The 19,171-nt window shown below is 47.4% G+C and overlaps 1 protein-coding gene across 1 annotated transcript in view; it reads right to left on the bottom strand.

Annotated features, from left to right (window-relative positions):
• ptc (protein patched) overlaps positions 1 to 19,171 on the bottom strand; it is a 29,691-nt gene that overhangs the window by 2,064 nt on the left and 8,456 nt on the right. The window contains exons 3-13 of the mRNA XM_089542042.1: positions 18,685 to 18,808; positions 17,799 to 18,013; positions 16,154 to 16,301; positions 11,420 to 11,740; positions 9,141 to 9,248; positions 5,836 to 6,086; positions 5,574 to 5,650; positions 4,971 to 5,080; positions 4,127 to 4,439; positions 2,359 to 3,338; positions 1,212 to 1,508 (exon numbers count right to left, since the gene is read on the bottom strand). Coding sequence (XP_089398168.1) covers positions 1,212 to 1,508; positions 2,359 to 3,338; positions 4,127 to 4,439; positions 4,971 to 5,080; positions 5,574 to 5,650; positions 5,836 to 6,086; positions 9,141 to 9,248; positions 11,420 to 11,740; positions 16,154 to 16,301; positions 17,799 to 18,013; positions 18,685 to 18,808 — 2,944 coding nt within the window. The remainder of the gene's footprint in view (positions 1 to 1,211; positions 1,509 to 2,358; positions 3,339 to 4,126; positions 4,440 to 4,970; positions 5,081 to 5,573; positions 5,651 to 5,835; positions 6,087 to 9,140; positions 9,249 to 11,419; positions 11,741 to 16,153; positions 16,302 to 17,798; positions 18,014 to 18,684; positions 18,809 to 19,171) is intronic.

Below are 19,171 nucleotides of genomic sequence, written 5' to 3'. Positions count from 1 at the left end.
ACAAGCAAACTACAATCATTACTACAGCAACAAAAAGTTGCAGTGATATGGCCATAATGACTACCGTATTTACTCGCATAATAGGCGCACTTTTTTTCCAGAAAATCCGGCTCAAAGTTCGGGGTGCGCCTATTACGCGGGGTAAAATTTCCGCAAAAATTTTCGACTCGCAAAATTGAACATACCGCATAAACGCACCCGTGTACGGCCCACATCCTGTTTTCCCGAAGGAAATAATTTTTAAAAAATATCCGTGTAAGGGCAGCACCCAAACTTTCCACGATCCACGCGGGAATAGCCTTCGAAATGCACGTGCCGTGGCCTCAGCGATCGGCTCCGGCTGTGATCAACGCGCGCATGGTCGCGGAGGCCCCACACGCGCACAGGAGCTTCCAGGTGCCGCCCACAGATAGCGCCCAAGGTCAAGCTTATCATCATCATCAACTTTTTCGTCCGCCAAGAGCAGCCGCGTGCTTTCGCTATCGATATCGACATGAGCATCACCAGCTCGTTTTTTTTTTATGGCTGTCAAACGGCCGGTTCATCGTAGTTGTGGCTTTCCTGTGCTGTCGCCGAGCGTTGCTATCTTAGCACGACGGACAAGCGCTTTAATAGCTACACGCCTTCAAGTTAGAACTCGAACACGGCAAGCGTGCGGCAGGCCGGAAACTCGATGTGGACGAGAAGTGCGGCAGTTGTGACTGCGGCGTGCCTAAATTTTCAAATGCGACTCCTATCGCCGCGGTTTTCTGGGTTTTAAGTCGGGAAGGTTTCCGGCTGATGAAGCTTTCCAAACAGACGTTTAAAATGAGCATCCCTGAAAACTGTGTGCCGCTGTTCCACGCGATGTCGTCGTACGTGCTGTGGGACCGCAGCATATGCGACGGCAGCAGCACTAGTGAGGACTAGCAGTAAGTTCAGCAAAAACTTTGTTAAAATAAAGATTGTGGGGGTGGGGAGGCATCGGCTTACAATCTTGTAAATACAGTACTGATCACAGTACCAAGTTCGGGGCGCGCCTATTATGCGCGGAAATAAAAAAATCTGATTTTTCGCGACCGAACTGGGGGTGCGCCTATTATGCGAGTGCGCCTATTATGCGAGTAAATACGGTATTACAGCGACTGTCCCAAACCAACTTTACTGCAGCTGCCACTGTCAGGTCATTAGGCAGTACAACAGTGATATGATAAGTTGTGTAAAGTTCTCACCCTCGTAGTGGTCTCTGTGGTTCCATTACTGGTCGTCACTGTGGTGGTCTCGACCACTACCTCCGGGTGCAAAACAATCTCGTGTGAGGACGAACACGAGTGGTACGATGGTGGCTCTTCTGAGATGGTACTCAGCGAATCAGCCCATGTGTGCCGCCTCACTCCAGTGCCACCCAGTGGCGGACCGCTGACAGGGCGCCCGAGGGTGCGTGGTGGCCTCGCCATCCGTTGTGGAGGCGGTGGAGACGCTTCCGGCGATGGAGTTGCAATGCGATCGGCACGACCCTGAGGCACCAGCTGGACAGAGAAAGAAGAGGATGTTGTGGTGTTACTTCGAAAACAGGGCGAGAAGTTCACTCTTAAGAGATAAAATTCAACATCTCATGGCAAGTGCACTAACTCAAGAAAAGCTTAGAACCTTCACCATGTGTACGATTGCTTGACGCTACTCTTTAGTCATTAACCTGCTGACTAACAGCTCTCACACAGGTTGTGCTTTCTGCATGTTCAATGGCCTCACACCTCATTGATTTAGGTTTCTCCTCGGCTCAGTTCACGCATTTCCATTGATTACAGCGCACAGCTCAAAACAATTGAAACAGATAAGGCTGCCTTGCTAAGTCACCTTTAGCGTGTTGGGCAGCATGATGCAATATCAGACAAACACTTTTAGTGTGCTAGCACTTATAGTGGCCATTCCCTGCATTTGGGCATTGTGTGTTTGTGTGTCTGCATGTCTGAAGCCGCAGTGATGTATGTCTGAAGAGCTGCAGTGGTTAGGAGGAGAACATGATTCGAATGATGCTTGCACAGTAGCTAAACAGAAGAAGTTGGGGTGGTAATTAGGTGGTAGCCTGGTACCACCTAGTAGTTTGTAGCTAGAACCAACAATTGACGTCATGCAAGCGCACATATCCACGTTTGGCCTAATTACCCAAATCAACTGACATTTTTTTGGTGTTCCAAACCAATCCAACTTTTGCTGGACCACACATTCCTCTCTTGCCCAGCCTAGCCACGGTTGCTGGTATTAAATCAACTAATAAATGAAACACAGCAACTCTCTTATTCAGCACACCAAAAGTAACTTAACACTTAACTTGCATGGCTACAAAAGTAAATTAATTCAAAAGGTAGCTAAACTTGCCTCGCCTGGTGGTCCCAGCAGGGAGAGCAGCACAGGCAGGAAGAGCAGGCCATTGAGAAGGCCCAGAAGCACCAAGGCTGAGAGCACGTAGAAGAAATGCCGGACAATGAAGTCAAACTCGGACGACGCCAACACAAGCACACCAAGCAGAGTGGACACAGCGCCATGCACCACAGGCGCAAACATCCACTCCAGGCTCAGCGACACCCGGCGATTCCGGTTGCCCACACCCGTCAGGAACGAGATCGTGACGTGGACCAAGAACTGGACACCGACACCCACAGCCAGGACCAGGAGTACGGCGGGGACCGCACTGAGGCGCACACCAAGGAAGCCCATTGCGCCAAACAGTTCGAGCACGAGGCTCGCCAGGACCAGAACAAGGAAGCAGGCTGCCCAGAGGTTGAGGAGGGCCAGCGCAAGCACCAGGAACACAGCGGCCAGAGCCAAAGCCAGGGACGCCAGGAGATGGAGCCGAAGCCGCAGGTGCTGCTCCCAGAAGGCGAAGGGTGCCCCACGGGGAAAGTTGGGGAGGCCCCGTGCCTCAAACCGCGAGCACAGTGCCCACACGCTCTCGAGGGCACGTGACACTTCAGCACTGTTCCGCAGGCCACGGAGGTAGAAGGGCATCTGGGCATAGGCAAGCGGTGCTGACTTCGGGACCCGCAGTTCGACGTCTTGCCTTGAGTGGACCCACTGGCGCGGTTCGGGTCGGAGGTTGGCCTCCGAGGCAGCGTAGGCGAGCGCGTCATTGGACGCCCACGCCGAGAGGTAGTTGTAGAAACCCTTGGGGTTGACCAGCCCTTCATCGTCGACCAGGCGCCCCTTGGGCACGAGTTTTTTGTCGACGGGATTGTCCGGCCGGCCTGTCTGCACAAGCAGTTTGTAGGCGAGAACCCCTTCGTCCGAGGCATTTGGGAACCACTGCTCGCGGGTAATGCAGCCATGCTCCCAGTCCCGGTCGAATGCCTTCTGCAGGCCTGTCGAGCAAGACAGAGAGGATCTGATGAATGCAGCTCAGCATGTATCAGACCACTCAAGCAGATAGCATTGGCACATTCCAGTGTTTACCTGACTTTGTGAACCATTACATGTTTATGACAGAACAACGACACTGTTAACACTTTCACTGCCTCATTTTTGCCTTTCTGACAATGGTGAAACAGAAAATATTGCCTAAAAAGAATCCAGCAAAGGAAGCACAGCAGCTGACAAAACTAAACACTGGAAATGAGCTAGACGTTTTTGCTTCAATTCATACATAACTACAGAATGGAGACAGTTGGCGCTTGTAGTAAAAGAAACTGCAAATACTATTCTAGATTTAGTATTAACGAGTATCATCCTTCAACAGCAACACTGAAATTCACATATAATCATGACAAAATGTAACAAAACTTTTGATTACCCCACCCCTAATGTAATACCCCGAAAGAGACCTTGAAGGTAAATAAATGAGATGAAAAGCCCATTATATTCAATAACATTCACAATACCTTATGTTAATTCCCAGGTACTTTTTTTAATGTTTTGCCTTTTTCAGTCAATCCATAATATTAACAAAGCTAACCCTAGCTCTGACTGTGTCCATCGCAAACTTTCCAGGGGCTCTCAAACTAGAATCTGCAAAACACTTGGGTTCCATAATATGCATGCCCCCACATTTCCTCCCCCCACTTTATTTCAGGAATAATCATACTGTAGCTGCTCACAGCAGACCGTTTTGCTCTACAGCTGATCATTAAGCATCGACCAAACAGGAACTGACCTAGCAACCAGTCTCGAAACAGGGTGAGCCAGAAGTCTGGCAGGCCCCCATCATCATTCTTGATGATGTGCTCGACAGAGGTGAACGCTTCGTGGAACTCCAGCAGCAGCCGCTGTTTGGTGGGGTACTCGAAGTTTCCCCGGGTGACGGCGAAGATGTGGAAGAAGCCAAAGTACCGGCTCTGAGCCCTCAGGAAGGCCTGCTCACGGCTCCCCCCTGGCACCACTTCGGCCAAGTCCAGGCCTTCGTCGGCACGGAGGGCACCCCATGCAGATGCCGCCAACAGTGCCATCAGGCCCAATACCGTCAGAACCTGCACAATGCAAGGAGCATATAGCATCATTTCTGCATCACCCAGCTTGAGTTTTGTGCCACAAAATGCCGATTCACCCATCACAACATGCGATAGCCAATTTGATAGTAGGGTGTAAAAAGAATCCCAGCCCATCAAAGGGACATTAAGGGGAAATGTCGATGACATAAGAAGCTCCTCTAGATTACTTTTCACAGAGTACTTTTCAGGAACACTGCAAATGTCTTTTCTTCATGAAAAAGTGGTGGCACTCCTGAGAAAATTGTAAATGAAGCCTCCGATTTCCTCTCCAGTTTTGCATCACCAAGAACGCGAGCCTCGTTAAGGATAAATCTCTAGGAAAATCGTAAAGAACGAACAAATGCACAGCCGCCTTTCCTGCCAAAACGACGGGCCTCTGTTAAAGCATTTACCAACAGATGGCACCACTATGACTCAACGGTACTTCCCCACACTGCACTGACAATTCTGAATTACTGCCTGAAAATTGTGCCAGTACAAAATGTAGCAAGCGTGCTTCTGCGCACCCACCTTTACAGGCGTCTGCTGCAGGAAGGGCGCATAGTAGTCACTGGCAAAGTGGTCCAGGGACCACCAGCGATAACTCTGGGCCTGCTTCGCGTCAGCAACTCGGGCAGCATCTGTAAGAAATCACTTTCACAGTCACTGACAACCCTCCACAGTGGCTCAGTGGGTAAGGCGGTTGTCTACAGAGCCAGAGTACCCAGGTTCGAACCGGACCGACCGCAGGGGCAGCATTTCGATGGAGACGAAACAGGCACCCATGTGCTGTGTAAAGTCAGTGAATGTTAAACATTCCCAGGTGGGGGAAATTATTCTCCATTACAGCACCTCTTCCTTCCTTTCTTCTTTCACTCCCTCCTTTATCCCTTTCTTTAAGGCACATTTCCAGTGTCCACCAAGATATGCGAGAAAGTTACTGTGTCACTTTCTTTCCTCAAAACCAATTTTCAATTTTCAATCTCAAACAATTCACTTCTCTAAGAGGTAGCAAAGAAAAATCCCAGATGAAAGGTAAGGACACGTGTTGGTCGACCATGATGCAACATTCAAATCCCCCCCCTCAATTATCAATCGCCACAAATTGAAGGCTAAAAACACATGAATACCAACCTGTGCCGACCCAAGTTTCTAAGGGACCAACGGCTACTGCAGTTGATGGCCTGGCAATAGTTCGACCTTGCGAGTCCCTGCATAGGTAAAAGATGAATAATTAAGAGATACATAGGAGCTCATCACATGCAGCCAAATGTGCCGATTTGCCAAGTTGTCTTTGGTAGAGAGTTATTTTGGCTGCATTGATTAATCGTTCAAGAAGACGGATGTCTTATGTCTCTTGCAAAGCTAATGTACGAAATGAACAGCCAGCACTCACCCTTCAGCAGTCGCCACCACTCCGTGTTCCGCTGAGCAGCACTGTTGCCAGCTGTGCCGGCTTCGCCTGAGGTCCACGCTGACTGCAGCCGGAAACAAGAGGAGCATGGTGGCCGTGCCAAAGGTGTGCAACACGGCAGCCTGAAGTGCAAACGCTCGCAGTGCCGGCACCGGGATGAGCGCAGCTGCGCAGAATGCACCCGCCGTGCCAGCCCAGGCCAGCAGCACACTTGGGCCGACGCACTTGAGCACCTGGACAGCAGGAAGAACTTGAATGTCAAGATCAGAGCTAACAAGCCATTTGTAGTAAACAGTTTGGCATTGCTGCTTTTGCTATGAAGCAATGCAGTGAGCTGGTTGCCAATTCAACATGACGCGCAACTGATGCAGAGTACCGTATTTTCCGATGTATAACACGCACCCCTGTATAATAAGACTCGCACGCCATATATGCAGGCTGCCATTGAAAAAGTTGATATATAAGACGCACCCGTGTATAAGACGCACCCCAATTTACCCATTTAGGATAGTGAGGTTTAATTAAACACGCTTGCGCGACCATCATGAAATTCACCGTACCTGTGAGAAATTCTTAAGCAATGCTAAGTGATCGAAAAAGGCAACACTCACGCCATACCCGCCCACGTTTTTGAAAAAAGAAAGAAAGAACGAAAGAGCTCTCCCATATGTCCATAACATTTTATTTCTACTTAAAACCTTCCAAGTCTTCATCTTCGAATGTGCTATCAAAAAGTTTGCCCACTTCTGGAGGCAATGTGGCTGACACATTCTCTTCTCACTACGTACACGGAGCAAAGAAAGTTGCAAAGGGTGGCTAAAAAAGAATGCCGGCTTGTCTTGGCTTGTCCTGACAATGGCGAGAAGCGTGATTGTCGCCATCATTTGGCATTTCATATTACTTTTGCTTGAGGCCTCCGAAACGGTCACGTGTTTGTGATCCCGGAAGTCATCATCCCCGCCGTTCCATGATAAAGTTCACTTAAAAAAAGTGGTGCATGGCGGTCCCCATATTGAAGTATTAACCGTGTTACAAGAGCGTAATTTACCAGAGTAATTTCTGAACTCGCAAAAAAAAATGAAAAATTAGCGTATAAGACGCACCCTTGTATAGGACGCATCAATAAGATTTTTCAAAAAAAGCCGCGTCTTATACACCGGAAAATACGTATATTATTTATGACCCGTGTTTTAGTAGGTTCGAATGTACAGTGGCTGTTCCCTGCATTTAGCCATTGTGTGTTTGTCTGTCTTTTTCTGAAGCCATTTTTGTGGCAGGCTGCTCCCCTACCTCTCTGGGTGGTAGGCAGCCTACCCAGGCGTGTGTTTGTGCATGCATGTAACAAACGTAATTGAATGGACACATGGTGGAAAAGAAGTAGCTTCCCTTATTCTAGCGTTTCAGCCAGGGTCTGGCCTTCGTCAAAGTGATATGGTACGGGCAAAAAACGCGGCTTTTATAAAGTACACGTGCGCAGTGAGGGAACAGTCTGGTTGGAGGGTGAACGATAAGTGTTAGTCAGCAGTGGCAAACACCTCAGTATGAATCAGCAGTGAAAGATTACTGTTAGTCAGCACTGTGCTGACTAACACCTATCTTTCACTGCCGATTCATACTGAGGTGTTTTCCACTGCGACCCGCCAACCAGAATGTTCCCTAACTGTGTATGCGTTACTGCAAATAGAAGGGCAGTGGCGCATTGCTTGACTACTGCACCACTGCTCCACGAGTGGTAAGAAGAGTCCAGGGATCTATGAATGTAGAGAACGACCAATGTCGCATATATGGACATTAACCATTATCGCTATCCGAACAACTGCCGTCCAAGAACACTGGATCTGAACACCGGAACTGAAATGAAAACCGAACTGCTAGCGCACCTAATTCACATCTGGCCTAACTAGGCAAATAACCATAATTTTTTTTCTTCCAGTATTCATCGTCTGCACTCAAGCGCCTCAGCACTCAGAAAATAACATCATAGACAAATATCGCATCAAGCAAAACCATCACTACTGTAAAGGCCTTTCAAAGCCCCAGGTTGCTGCTGCCACATTAGCTATTGTCTCAACAATGCTTTTATCGAAACAAGTGCGTTTCATTAACTCATTAGCTTCAAAGTTCATTCTGGAAGTGGTCTCCTGTCCACTGTCCACACTCCTGCCCAATCTCTGTTATACCCCTGTCAAGCGGGCAAGTTAAGTGCACTTACGGAGAGTGCGCTTCGGCATCCCGAGTGACACTTTGGGCTATGCGGTGCTAAACGGGAAAGCAAAGTGCACTCATAGTAAAAAAAAAAAAAAATGGCGACAGAAATTGAGCGGAATTTCTGAACAGGACGATGGAAAAGAAAAAAAGACTCATAATATTTTATTGCTTAACGTGATAGCGCAAATAAAACGAGGTTCAACAGTTTTTAGCAATGAAAAAAATGAAAATAGAAGAAAAGCCAAGACCAGCCATGACTATCCAGAATTTTGACAACAAACAAGATGGTGACGGGCGGCAATGTTGCATCTGATCGCGTTTACTTGTTTTGTTGCTTCGCTTGTAGCTATAACAAAGGAACTTTTTTTCTGAAAACAGTGTTATAGCACGTAAAATAAAGTTGTAAGTACTTTTTATGCACTATAAATTTTGTACATTGGAACCGCTGGCGTCGAGGCTACGCACTCGACCAGCAAAGTGTGGTCCGTGAACGCACTCTCAGCAGAGTGCACTCTTCTGCGAGTGACACTCCACTTGCGTCGTTTAGATGCGGCAAAGTGTACTTACAGCGAAGTACACTCTCCTTAAGTGCACTTAACTTGCCCGCTTGACAGGGGCATTAAGCAGTAGCCACATTTTGACAACAAAACATACAGTGGGAACTATCCTGACAGTATTTCAATCAGACTGGTTTACTTCTATGTGCTGAAGTGATGTTATGGGCTACAAGGCACAATGTTAGTAGAGGGCTTTGGATTGATTTCAACCACCTGGAGCTCCTTCATCATCATCATCATCATCATCAGACTGACTAAGCTCACTGCACGGCAAAGGTCTCTCCCATATCTATTTAACCCCATCCCGTGCCAGCTGTGGCCGCCTATTCCCACAAACTTTTTAACCTCATCCACTCAACTAATTTTCTGGCCGCCCCCTGCTATGCTTGCCTTCTCTGGGAATCCATTCCATTACTCTTAAGGACCATCGGTTATCTTTCCTTATCAGCACAGATGCATTTTTACGTTCAGCCTCCATCGAAACGTGCTATGGCCAACATTAGTGCATCAATCCAATCTCACCTGAGCAGTGCGTTCATAAGGAGGCCGGCTGCGAGCCCCTTGTCGGTATGCTTGGTCGAATAGAAACAGGGTGTCCAAAGCCAGACCAAGTGCCAAGGATGGGAGTACCTGGGTACATTTTTACCAGTATTATTACTACAAAAAAGAAGGAAACCGCAGGAGAACAACCACCATCAGAGGAGTAATTTCCATCTGGCCCAAGAAAAAGAAGACATGAAGGGAGAGAGAATGAGGAAACATGAACTGAAAAAAAAAAAAAGCGGACAGCCATGCATGATGGTGCCTCTAGGTGTGGTGGAGTATCTCCTACTTCAACTGTTAACATCTCAAGAACTCTGCCCTCACTCAGCTAACAGCTACTGAATCTGATTTTCAACATATACCGTATAAACGCGTGTAAGGGCCGCACCCGTGTATGGGCCGCACCCCGTTTTCCCGAAGGAAATCTTTAAAAAAAAAATAAATCCGTGTAAGGGCCGCACCCGAACTTTCCATGACCCAGGCGGGAATAGCCTTCTAAATGCACAAGCCGTGGCCTGTGATCGGCTCCGGCTGTGGACAACGGTGCGCTCGATCGCGGAGGCCAAGCACGCGCACAAGAGCTTCTAAAAACCGTCCATGGATGGCGCCCGAGGCCGCAGCCATCTAAAGCCCCTCAATGAGGGGCTTTACAGCCATCATCATCGGCAATTTTTTCTCCCCCGCGACTTCCCGTTATCTTTCCTTCCTCCATGCGTTATCTACATCGGCATCTTTCTTTCCTTCCTACATGTATTATCCACATCGGCATCAGTATCGCCAGCTCCAGCCTTTTATGGCGTGTTAGCGCATTCGCATTCACCGTAGTTGTGGCTTTCGCCTGCTGCCGCCGGGTAATGCAGTTTTAGCACGATGGGCAAGCACCTTATCAGTTACACGGCTGGGAGTTAGCTCTCGAATGCGGCGAGCGTGCGGCGGACAGGAAATTCGATGTGGCCGAGAAGTGCGTCCGATGATCGTGCAATCAAAAGGGTGCATTGAGAAAAACAAGCTGCAAAAAGCGCGCTTTCCGAGGCGAGCCGTGCGAGTTTCCTGAACTGAAAAAAGAGCTGCTCTGCTATGTGATGGAAATGCGGAGCAACCGCTACGCGTTGACAGCGGACATGCTGCGCGGCTTCTTTGGGATGAGCGTGCACCAGAGCACAGCACCAGCTCAGAGTCGAAATACTCCGTGAGTGACGACTGAATGTAGAAAAAATGCCGCTCATTCCCTGATTGGTGTGTTTTTGCTTAAAAAAAATTTTTTTTTTTTCGTACGTCGCGTGTATGGGCCGCACCCCGAAAATTGGCCCCCGAATCTGGAAAAAAAGTGTGGCCCTTACACGCGTTTATACGGTATGTATAGCGCACAGAGAGATTTCCGCAGCCATTCATACAACACATCAAATGGGAAGGCACGTCAACCGGGCACCTGGCCACTGTAAACCATGAATCCACACACACACAAAGAGACCACTACTATAGCATTTTAACATTTGCACTGCCTTTCGCTGGCGTTCTGCACTAAAAATATAAGGGGCGGAACATCTGATAGAGGCACTTGAGGTTTTGTTCTCATCACTGTCCATATTAATGGGACAAAAATACATGGATCCCAATGGGCTCCATGCATTTTCAACCTGTCCACTGTCCAGACTGCGAGTTTCCATACTAAGAAGGCGTACACTGAAAAGTTTGGTCCCCAGAAAAACTGCCCATAATTTGCATCTTCCATATATTGAAGGGGCTCATATTAAACAGGCACGGCTGTATATTTATGGATTTCTGGAGAAACACCTAGACATTAAAACTAAAAAAATAAAAGAGAGATACAAAAAGCAACAATACGGTAGCAGAGAGGTTTAATGTCAGGAAAGAAGGACAATGTGTGCCATAGGAATGTGTCTCAGGCATGCTATTGCAGAGTGGAGAAGGGAGAGAGAATGAGGGAAAGGGTGGCACAGGAGACAATGTCAAAACACATGTTGTTCAAGCCATAATGCATGTATCTATGTACAAACAAAGCATGTGTCACACAAAAACCCAGACACTTGTTGGGGGGGACATACAAAACCATGCACACACGAGCACACACATCACACAAAGCCCTAGAATATCTCAAGGGCGCATGCCCAAGACCCAATGTACACATTCAAGGGCACACGAGCAAGCTCAAATCACGCAAGGACCTAGCATATGTCTCACAAGTAAGCTCATGCAAATGCAAGCTAGTACACCAAAGAGAAGAAATGGGGAAGCACCTGAGTGGTGGCCGCATTGAATGCCAACCCAAGCAGGGCACACAGGCCCAGGCCTGCTCCTGCTGCCAGAACCGCCAGCAGCACCCCGAGTGCCCCCAGGACAGCCCCGCCCCACGGGTTGTCTCGGGCAGCAGCTGCCCACAGGGAGACGCAGCCGTAGACGACCATAAGCAGGCACCCCAGCGCCACACGTGTTGGGCTGACTTGCGAGAAGTCCTTCATGACGTCCGCGAGCGACGTCGCCGTGAAGACGTGCAGCTCCCCAATGGGGCGCCGGGTCGCGTTGCGGTACTCGAACGAAGCATCGGACCGCAGCACCTCCTGGGGACAGACGCCACAGTCAGGGCTGCCTGGCAGTCGAATAGGAGCGATAAACCACCTGTGTCTTTAATGCCCGTCTTTTAAAACACACAGGCCAAGCTACAACAGCTGCAACAAATACTTTGAAACTGAACAGCACAAATGAATAGCTAGAACCTCAAAGACTGGTGCCAAGAAAGGAAACAAAATATTAAAACTGTTACAACAATATGGCAACCATAGAAATACACAGGTTATTAGTTGCTGCATGAACGAATAGGTATGGCAATCGTTACATGTTATTTGTAATGGTTTGACATCAACCTAACTTGACAATCACTGAGAGACTCGGCACCCTTTTTTACAGCAATTCACTCTACTCATCCACGAAGGACGCTCTTGCTTGTATAGATATGCTTCCAAGATGGTAGCCTACTTATGGCCTTTAACACTAAGCCTTTGCCAGGCAAGGCCAATGAGCCACTAACACCATGCTTAACTAAATTTTGGCCAACTCTGCCACATCACTAACATGAAAACTTGTAGCATCAACCCAAGAGACCAAATTACGGAAAAGCAACACACCAGCGCAAAAAGCAACGTGCCAGCGCAAGCCCAAAACTCTGCATATGACTGAATAAGAGTGAGTAATGTACTTTGGAACCAAGTTCATCAAAGCTGAACCAACTCAGCACTAAAGTGGTGTACGATTGACACACATAATTAACTAACTACACATTACACCTCTATGACCAGCTCCAGGTCAGTGGAACTTTTAGTTTTATCTGCCCACTCCAAGATCATGGTGGCTGACATTTTTTAACAACTAAGAGGCGGTTACTATGACTTTGGTTTTATTGAAGCTCGAGAACCCGTGAACACTGGTAGTTCTTTATAGTTTTAATGTCTCATATACCTACAATCAAGATCACCATTCTAGACGGTCTGGCGCAAGTCATTTGCACTGGTGTGTTCCCAACAACAGCAAATGATCAATGACACCAACTGACCTTCATTTTTTTTAAAATTGAATTACAATATAAAATGAAGAAAACCCTGAATAATCAATCAAGTGTTACTTTCAAACAGCTTTTTTCTGAAAATATTTTACACTCACTTCATATTTTTCCACAGAACACAGCATTCGGTACCACAATATCTATTGTATGCAGAATGGTGTGACCTGCATTGCCCCCCCCCCAAGAATACTTCTCATTCTGCCCATAGCTGCCAACTTGCTCATGAAAATTTTTCAACTACCTTACACGCACACAAATGTGCGCACACAGCCACAGGACCAAGGTTTCACTTGAGGTGGAACAATTTCATAAAAGTAAATATAAAGCACATATGTCTCCCTGAAGGTGAATTCAGCAAAAGGCGATCCAAGAGCAGCCCTAACCATACCCAATCAGAATAGCAATGAGAAATTCAACTCATAAGCACTTCAGGTGACACACAGCTTGAATCACATATCTGTGCTTATACTCAATTGCAGTTAGCAAGCACAAAAGTCACCATGCACACATATTAAGTGAGGTGGTATAGGTTCAAGCTTTCAAAGGAAGAGAGCAGACCATGCATGAGACAGCAAAAGGAGAGAAATGTAGACATAAAGGCTTCAAGTCCAGTACCTGACATGCATGCAAGGTTCCCTGGGATCCTGTAGGCATGCCAGAAGAGAAAGAAAAAAAAAACTGGTTAGTCACGCATTCTCGTCAAAAAGAAGAGTTAGGATTCATTTGCACTCAATATGCGGCACATTGCAAGCATGAAAAAAAGAAAAAGGAAGACAGGGAAGTAGATGTGCTTCTGGCATATACAGGGTGCATCCTGTAGAGCGAGGCAATGCTGCGTTCACTCATTAGTAAATTTCATCCGCAACACAGTGCACCCCGCCAAGCTTCTGCGCGTCCTAGTTTTAGGTAAAATAGCAATATTTTGTGCTTGCAGCAACTTTGACCATTAATTTAAGCTGTCCAGCCATTCACCGCAGCTTTTAGTTATTTGCAAAGCACCAAAAAAAAAAAAAAGAGAGAACATACCCTGACATGCTTATATCTGCTTCACATGATCAGTAGCCACGATCACATGACTGGCTCCACCACCACCCATCCCTCATCCATCCATCTGTTATTCATCTGTTATGCATACATCAGGACTGGCATCAAGGATTATATGCTGTTAGTAATGCTGAGCATGAAAAAGGCAAAACACCCTGAGTGAAGATGTTTGCCCGGTGAAAAAAAGCACCAAAAGAAGCTTGTTAGCTGCTGCTGTGGTGCTGTATGTTAGATTCCTTTGTCAGGTGGCCGATTCTATATCGTTGAGACCGGGAACTGTTTCAATGACCGTCTACACAAGCAGGGGAAAGATATATACAACCAGTCACGCAAAAATAGTTTAGTCATATACCGTATTTACCCAATTCCAACGCGCCCCCGATTCCAACGCGCACCCAATTTACGGCACCAAAAAAAAAAAAAAATTCAAGCCCCGATTCTAACGCGCGCCCGATATTGGTAATGAAAAAAAAAAAAAAAACTACAAGCCCCGCTTCTAACGTGCATGTGACTTCCACGAATGAAAATAATTTGCAACCGTTTTTATATTTTAAGGGGAGATGCGGGTGAAAAAACCGCGATTTTTTTCGATAAAGTCGATTTTGTATTTTCTTGCGTTTTGTATTCCCCCAAGCCTCTTCTTTTATGTGTAAAAAAATCAAAGCCAATAATCAATGGGAAGTTAGTAAAAAATACTATTAAAGCACTCGCGGTGGCTCGCGAAAGTGCGAATTTGACCGAATTTCGGGAACGCGGCATTTCGCTCCACGGCGTCGCCCGCTCTTGAATATTCGCGGGGAAGTAGGCCTACCCATCGTCTACGACATGGTCTACGAGAAGCCACTTCGGCAGCGGCGCATTCTTGATAAAAATACGAAAAAAAAGATCGTTTCCCGCCCGAGTCGAGCGTCGCGACTGGCCCTTCAAATCACGTGGTACGATCGGAGCCGTTCCATTGGCTACGAGCATTCCACCGCACGGTCGGGCGCAGACGCTCTTTCTTCGTTCTGCCGCCACCGAGACGTGAACCAACGCTTCTGCCCGGGTTTTTCTCCTATCTCCGCTATGGATGTGACTGAGAAACGAGATTTTCGCTCACGCAATTTCCTGACAAAGCATCAGTATAAAGGAAGACGCCCCAAGCGCAAGCGGAGAGCTCCGGTTACGGGAGGTTCGTCTGCTGCTAGGCGTTAACTGCGGCAACGGCGATACTTCTTGCGGAGCATCCATGACTTCGTCAGTGCGTCTGAGCGAAAGATAAAGATCTTCGACTGTAAAAACGGGCGCGGGAGCGCTGTTATCTGTGAGATCGGCATGATGCACGACCTCGTCAGCGGCGCGGCGTGCCCCGCCTGCGGACGATGTAATCTCTGTCAGAGAGTCGGCCGCAAAACAGAAAGGAGTCTCATCGTTTTTGGAACTTTACCGCCGAAATGACGCGTTTCCGACAACCGTTGTTTCATCAACATATTCTTCGATCCGCGTATCTTGATCGTGCAACGGCAGTGATGAGGCGTCCGCCCGCGGCAGTGCACGGGATACCGTCGTCGTGAACGCGGTCCGTGGTCGCTGAGCACGCGACCAATGACAAGCGCCACACCGGTTGAAAACGGCTCCTGCGACGCAGAAAACGACGAGCAAACGTGCTCCCATGTTTCCAGCAGTTAGTGAGCTCCCACATCGTATAATGGCGATTACGATGGGCAGCTATGGGGCAGTTTCGGTTTGCACTCGAATCCAACGCGCATGCGATTTTGAGACGTATTTTCCCCGAAAAAAGGTGCGCGTTGGAATTGGGTAAATACGGTACTTTGCAAACTGCAAACACTATAAAGTATTTCCTGATAAGACCTCACTTATCACCGAATATAAAGAAGAGACCTCACAGCTAATTTGCAAGCTATTCAACATGCACAACTATGGTGACACGTGTCTCAGCCAGACGTCGTTGGCTCCGATTCCACAAGAGCTTGTGTTTCTTATTCAGTGACATCATTTGGTACTGCCTGATTGCTGACATTCCGCAACTGATGCTTGATCCCTTGTGTATCTGCCTGCCATGTTCCCTTCATATTGTTGCCTTCCCTGTTGCAATAAACCGTTTGCTTGCTAGTCAGCATATGTGTCTGTCTTCTCTTCTGTCCCATCTGTTAGCACTGTTCAGTCATTTCCGTTAACAAACACTGTATTGGAATTCTGACCACCAGTTCCTGGTAGCTAATGGCCAGTGTACAGAAATCTCTTCTGCACTTCCTAAAAGCAAAGATTCGAAAACAAGTGATGTCCTATGCTCTCTGTTCCCACATCATCTGTACTAACTTTACACTGATGTGCAAAGAGCAAGCACTCATTTTCTTCAGTCGCATCCCACCTCTGCAAACTTCCGCTGCCAGGCTTCCAGGACAGCACGTGCCTTGTCCGTGGTCCAGTCAAGGTGCGCCATTCGGTAGTGTCCCTTCCAGTACAGGTACATGTCACGCTCAGCCATCAGCTGCACGACCGATTGCAATGCCTCCGCCCTGCACGCAACCAGGCCCACACTGCCGTCAGTGCCTTAAAAAAAAAAAAAAAGACTCTCCAACACACCAACAAGCAAATCAGGTTTCAGAAGCAGCCTTGTTGTTTTTGCAGTTTAGCCCTAATGCTGTTTGTAACCAGTCCTTGGATAATTGCTACTATTATCTGGTTTACACACATGAACGTTGGATAATATATCAAAACATAAAATCACCATATGGAGGGATAGCCAGCTTGAACAACTGACATGAACGGTATAGAGAGCAGGACGAGTTACACTGCTAATGAAGGAAAAAGTGCCCAGCGAACGAGGCCACTGCTGAGTCACATGGTTCTAGTTTGGGAGATTAACAGGGTAATTATTTTAAAGATAACTTATGGTTGCATAACTGCTTCATGAAACATCATTTATTGGATATTAGCAGTGGCTAAAAAAAGTCTTGTCATCACATAAACCTCTATCTTTTTTTCAGGCCACGTTCCTCTACTATTATATTAATCGCTTGCAGCTCCATGCAAAGCTATGGGAGCTGTGATTGCACATGAAAACTCTGAATTTTTTCATAACAGTACATCTCCTTAAAGGGACACTGAGGAGAAATTGAAGTTGGCTTGTATCGACAGAATACCAGCTCCTGATTACAAAAACGCCACTCATACTGACAACAATGCTTTTGTAACGTAGAAAAGAGCAAGAACCCAAATACAGGTATCGCTGCCACAGGCCAAACTCGCAAGTACAAGCGTGATGACGTCATAGGACAAAACAGTGTTGCTAGAACCAACGGTTCTAGCAACACTAGGACACGAGAGGCTACGAATCACTGAGGCGCAGCCAATGCATGCGCAAATTTCCTTGACATCGCCAGATGGCGCCACGTACCCAGCAGCTACACACGCGCCTGCATCATCGGGTCCAATCAGGACCAATGCTCACCGGCGCTAGGCGGGCTCCCGGTATTCCGCTAACGATAACAAGGTACACGGTATGCTAAAGGTGTCTATTTGCGAGAACTTCGTTGACGACTTCGAGAACGGGGTCCATCGTAACGCTGGCAAAACGCCGGTGCAAATGTAAACTAAGTGACGGTAACGACAGCCGCAATAGCCGATAGATGCCTTCAACGTGCGGCCGGCGGTAGCTTTCTTTTCGGCTGCAGCTAGGCCGCACTGCAGGCCGCCAAAAATCACGGAGTCTGCGTTACGTCATGTGCACGTCATGTTTCACGTCACTTAGTCCTGTGTCGTCATAAGAGAATCCCAAGTTTGAATCAGAGCGGCGGGAAAAACTTTTTCAACCTCGAATCCAAATTTCTTAGAAATAAATGCACCTTTCGCTGCCGGCCAAGTGGCAACAAAGCCATGAAATGCCGAGCTATCGGATTTTGCTTTTTAAAAAATATTAATAGAGCTCTCCTCACTGTCCCTTTAAGGTGAACCAATGTATTAGGTCATGCATACAAGTGTGCCACCGCACATGCAATGAAAAGATGCCTCACCGAACAATGTGCCCCGACCGGTTCTTTTGCACACCCCCCACAATGAGGTCTTCTGGCCAGTGCATGTACTTGGTGGCAAATCCATAGCAGCCGCCCGTTAGCTGTGCACCAATGTCGGGCACTCGACCTGACCGCTTGTTGGGCGCACTCTCTGGGCACCGAGGGTCACTTGGGTCCAGGCAGGGCTTTCCCTGATACGCAGTTGTGATTCCAGCCTGTAGCAAAAACCAAGTACAATTGCCCGGTCAAGGTGGCGCAACAATCTCTTGATGGCATATTCAGGGCAGCATGTGAATATGGACCATGTTGGCTGGAAAGGGGCTCATTACATGATAGCTAGAAAGAAGCCACACAGAAGCCAAGCAAAGCAGGTCCATTGTAGCTTTTGATTAGCCCTCTAAAGCTGAGGCCATAGCAATGTAAGATGAAAGTTGTTCCCTTCTAGCTTCTAGCTGTTTGTAGTGTCTGCATAGCAGAAATATAAAAAGCATGGACCACCGGAGCCACTTTTCAGCACAGTAAGGATTGTTCTCCTGCACAACTGGCAAATTGCTATGCTCCTGTTCCTACAGCACTACTGGAAGGAACACAAGAACACTTTTGGAGCACTTCATAACTTTAGGAGAATTTGTAAATTTTGGAGCACTTTACGAAGCTCTCACAAGAAACTTAAAGCATTCTGAAGCACTCCAGAAGATTTTGGAGCACTCTGGAGTACATCACAGTTCTTCAGAGCACTCCAGAGCACGTCATAGTTCTTCGGAGCACTCCAGAGTGCATCACAGTTCTTCAGAGCACTCCAAAGGCACTCCTGTTTGCCTGGTAGAGAGCACTACCTTAAACAAGGCTTCTTTGAGGGAGAACAAGCAGCGCATCTTCATCTCACCCTTCGCATGAAGTCCTGGATGGTATCAAACGGGAAGGAACCACCAAAGCTGGCCACTTTCTGCATGTCTGCCACCAGGCGCTGAGGGTTCAGGTCAGTCCACTGTACACTCGAGCCCAGAACTCTGGACGACAAAAGGACATCCTCGTTTAGGAACCCTGAACAAGCTAAACCATAAAACCACCTCCTGGGTATGTTGTACACTGACCACACTAAAGCACTAAGCCACGTCAACAGTATGGTTTAGACTGACAAGCACAGCACACACCTCCTGTGAGCTTACAGAAGGAGTGGTTAGTCTAGCCACCAACGTTAGAGTCAACATACCATAATTCTCATAGCAAAGACTCTCTTTCCCAAAAGATTTAGAAAATTTCAAGGTGCATTAATTATGAGCCCATGAACCATTGAAAACTTAAACAGTGACTGTGTTTGTCATGCAAGTGCATAAATTATGAGAGTGAATACAGTGTAAATAACAACAGCC

The sequence above is a fragment of the Amblyomma mixtum genome, chromosome 1 (assembly GCF_055824585.1).
Source record: "Amblyomma mixtum isolate Tamu chromosome 1, ASM5582458v1, whole genome shotgun sequence".
In the NCBI taxonomy this organism is placed as follows: domain Eukaryota; kingdom Metazoa; phylum Arthropoda; class Arachnida; order Ixodida; family Ixodidae; genus Amblyomma; species Amblyomma mixtum.
The sequence above is the reverse complement of the archived record's forward strand: the minus strand, read 5'-3'. Positions and strand labels throughout refer to the sequence as shown.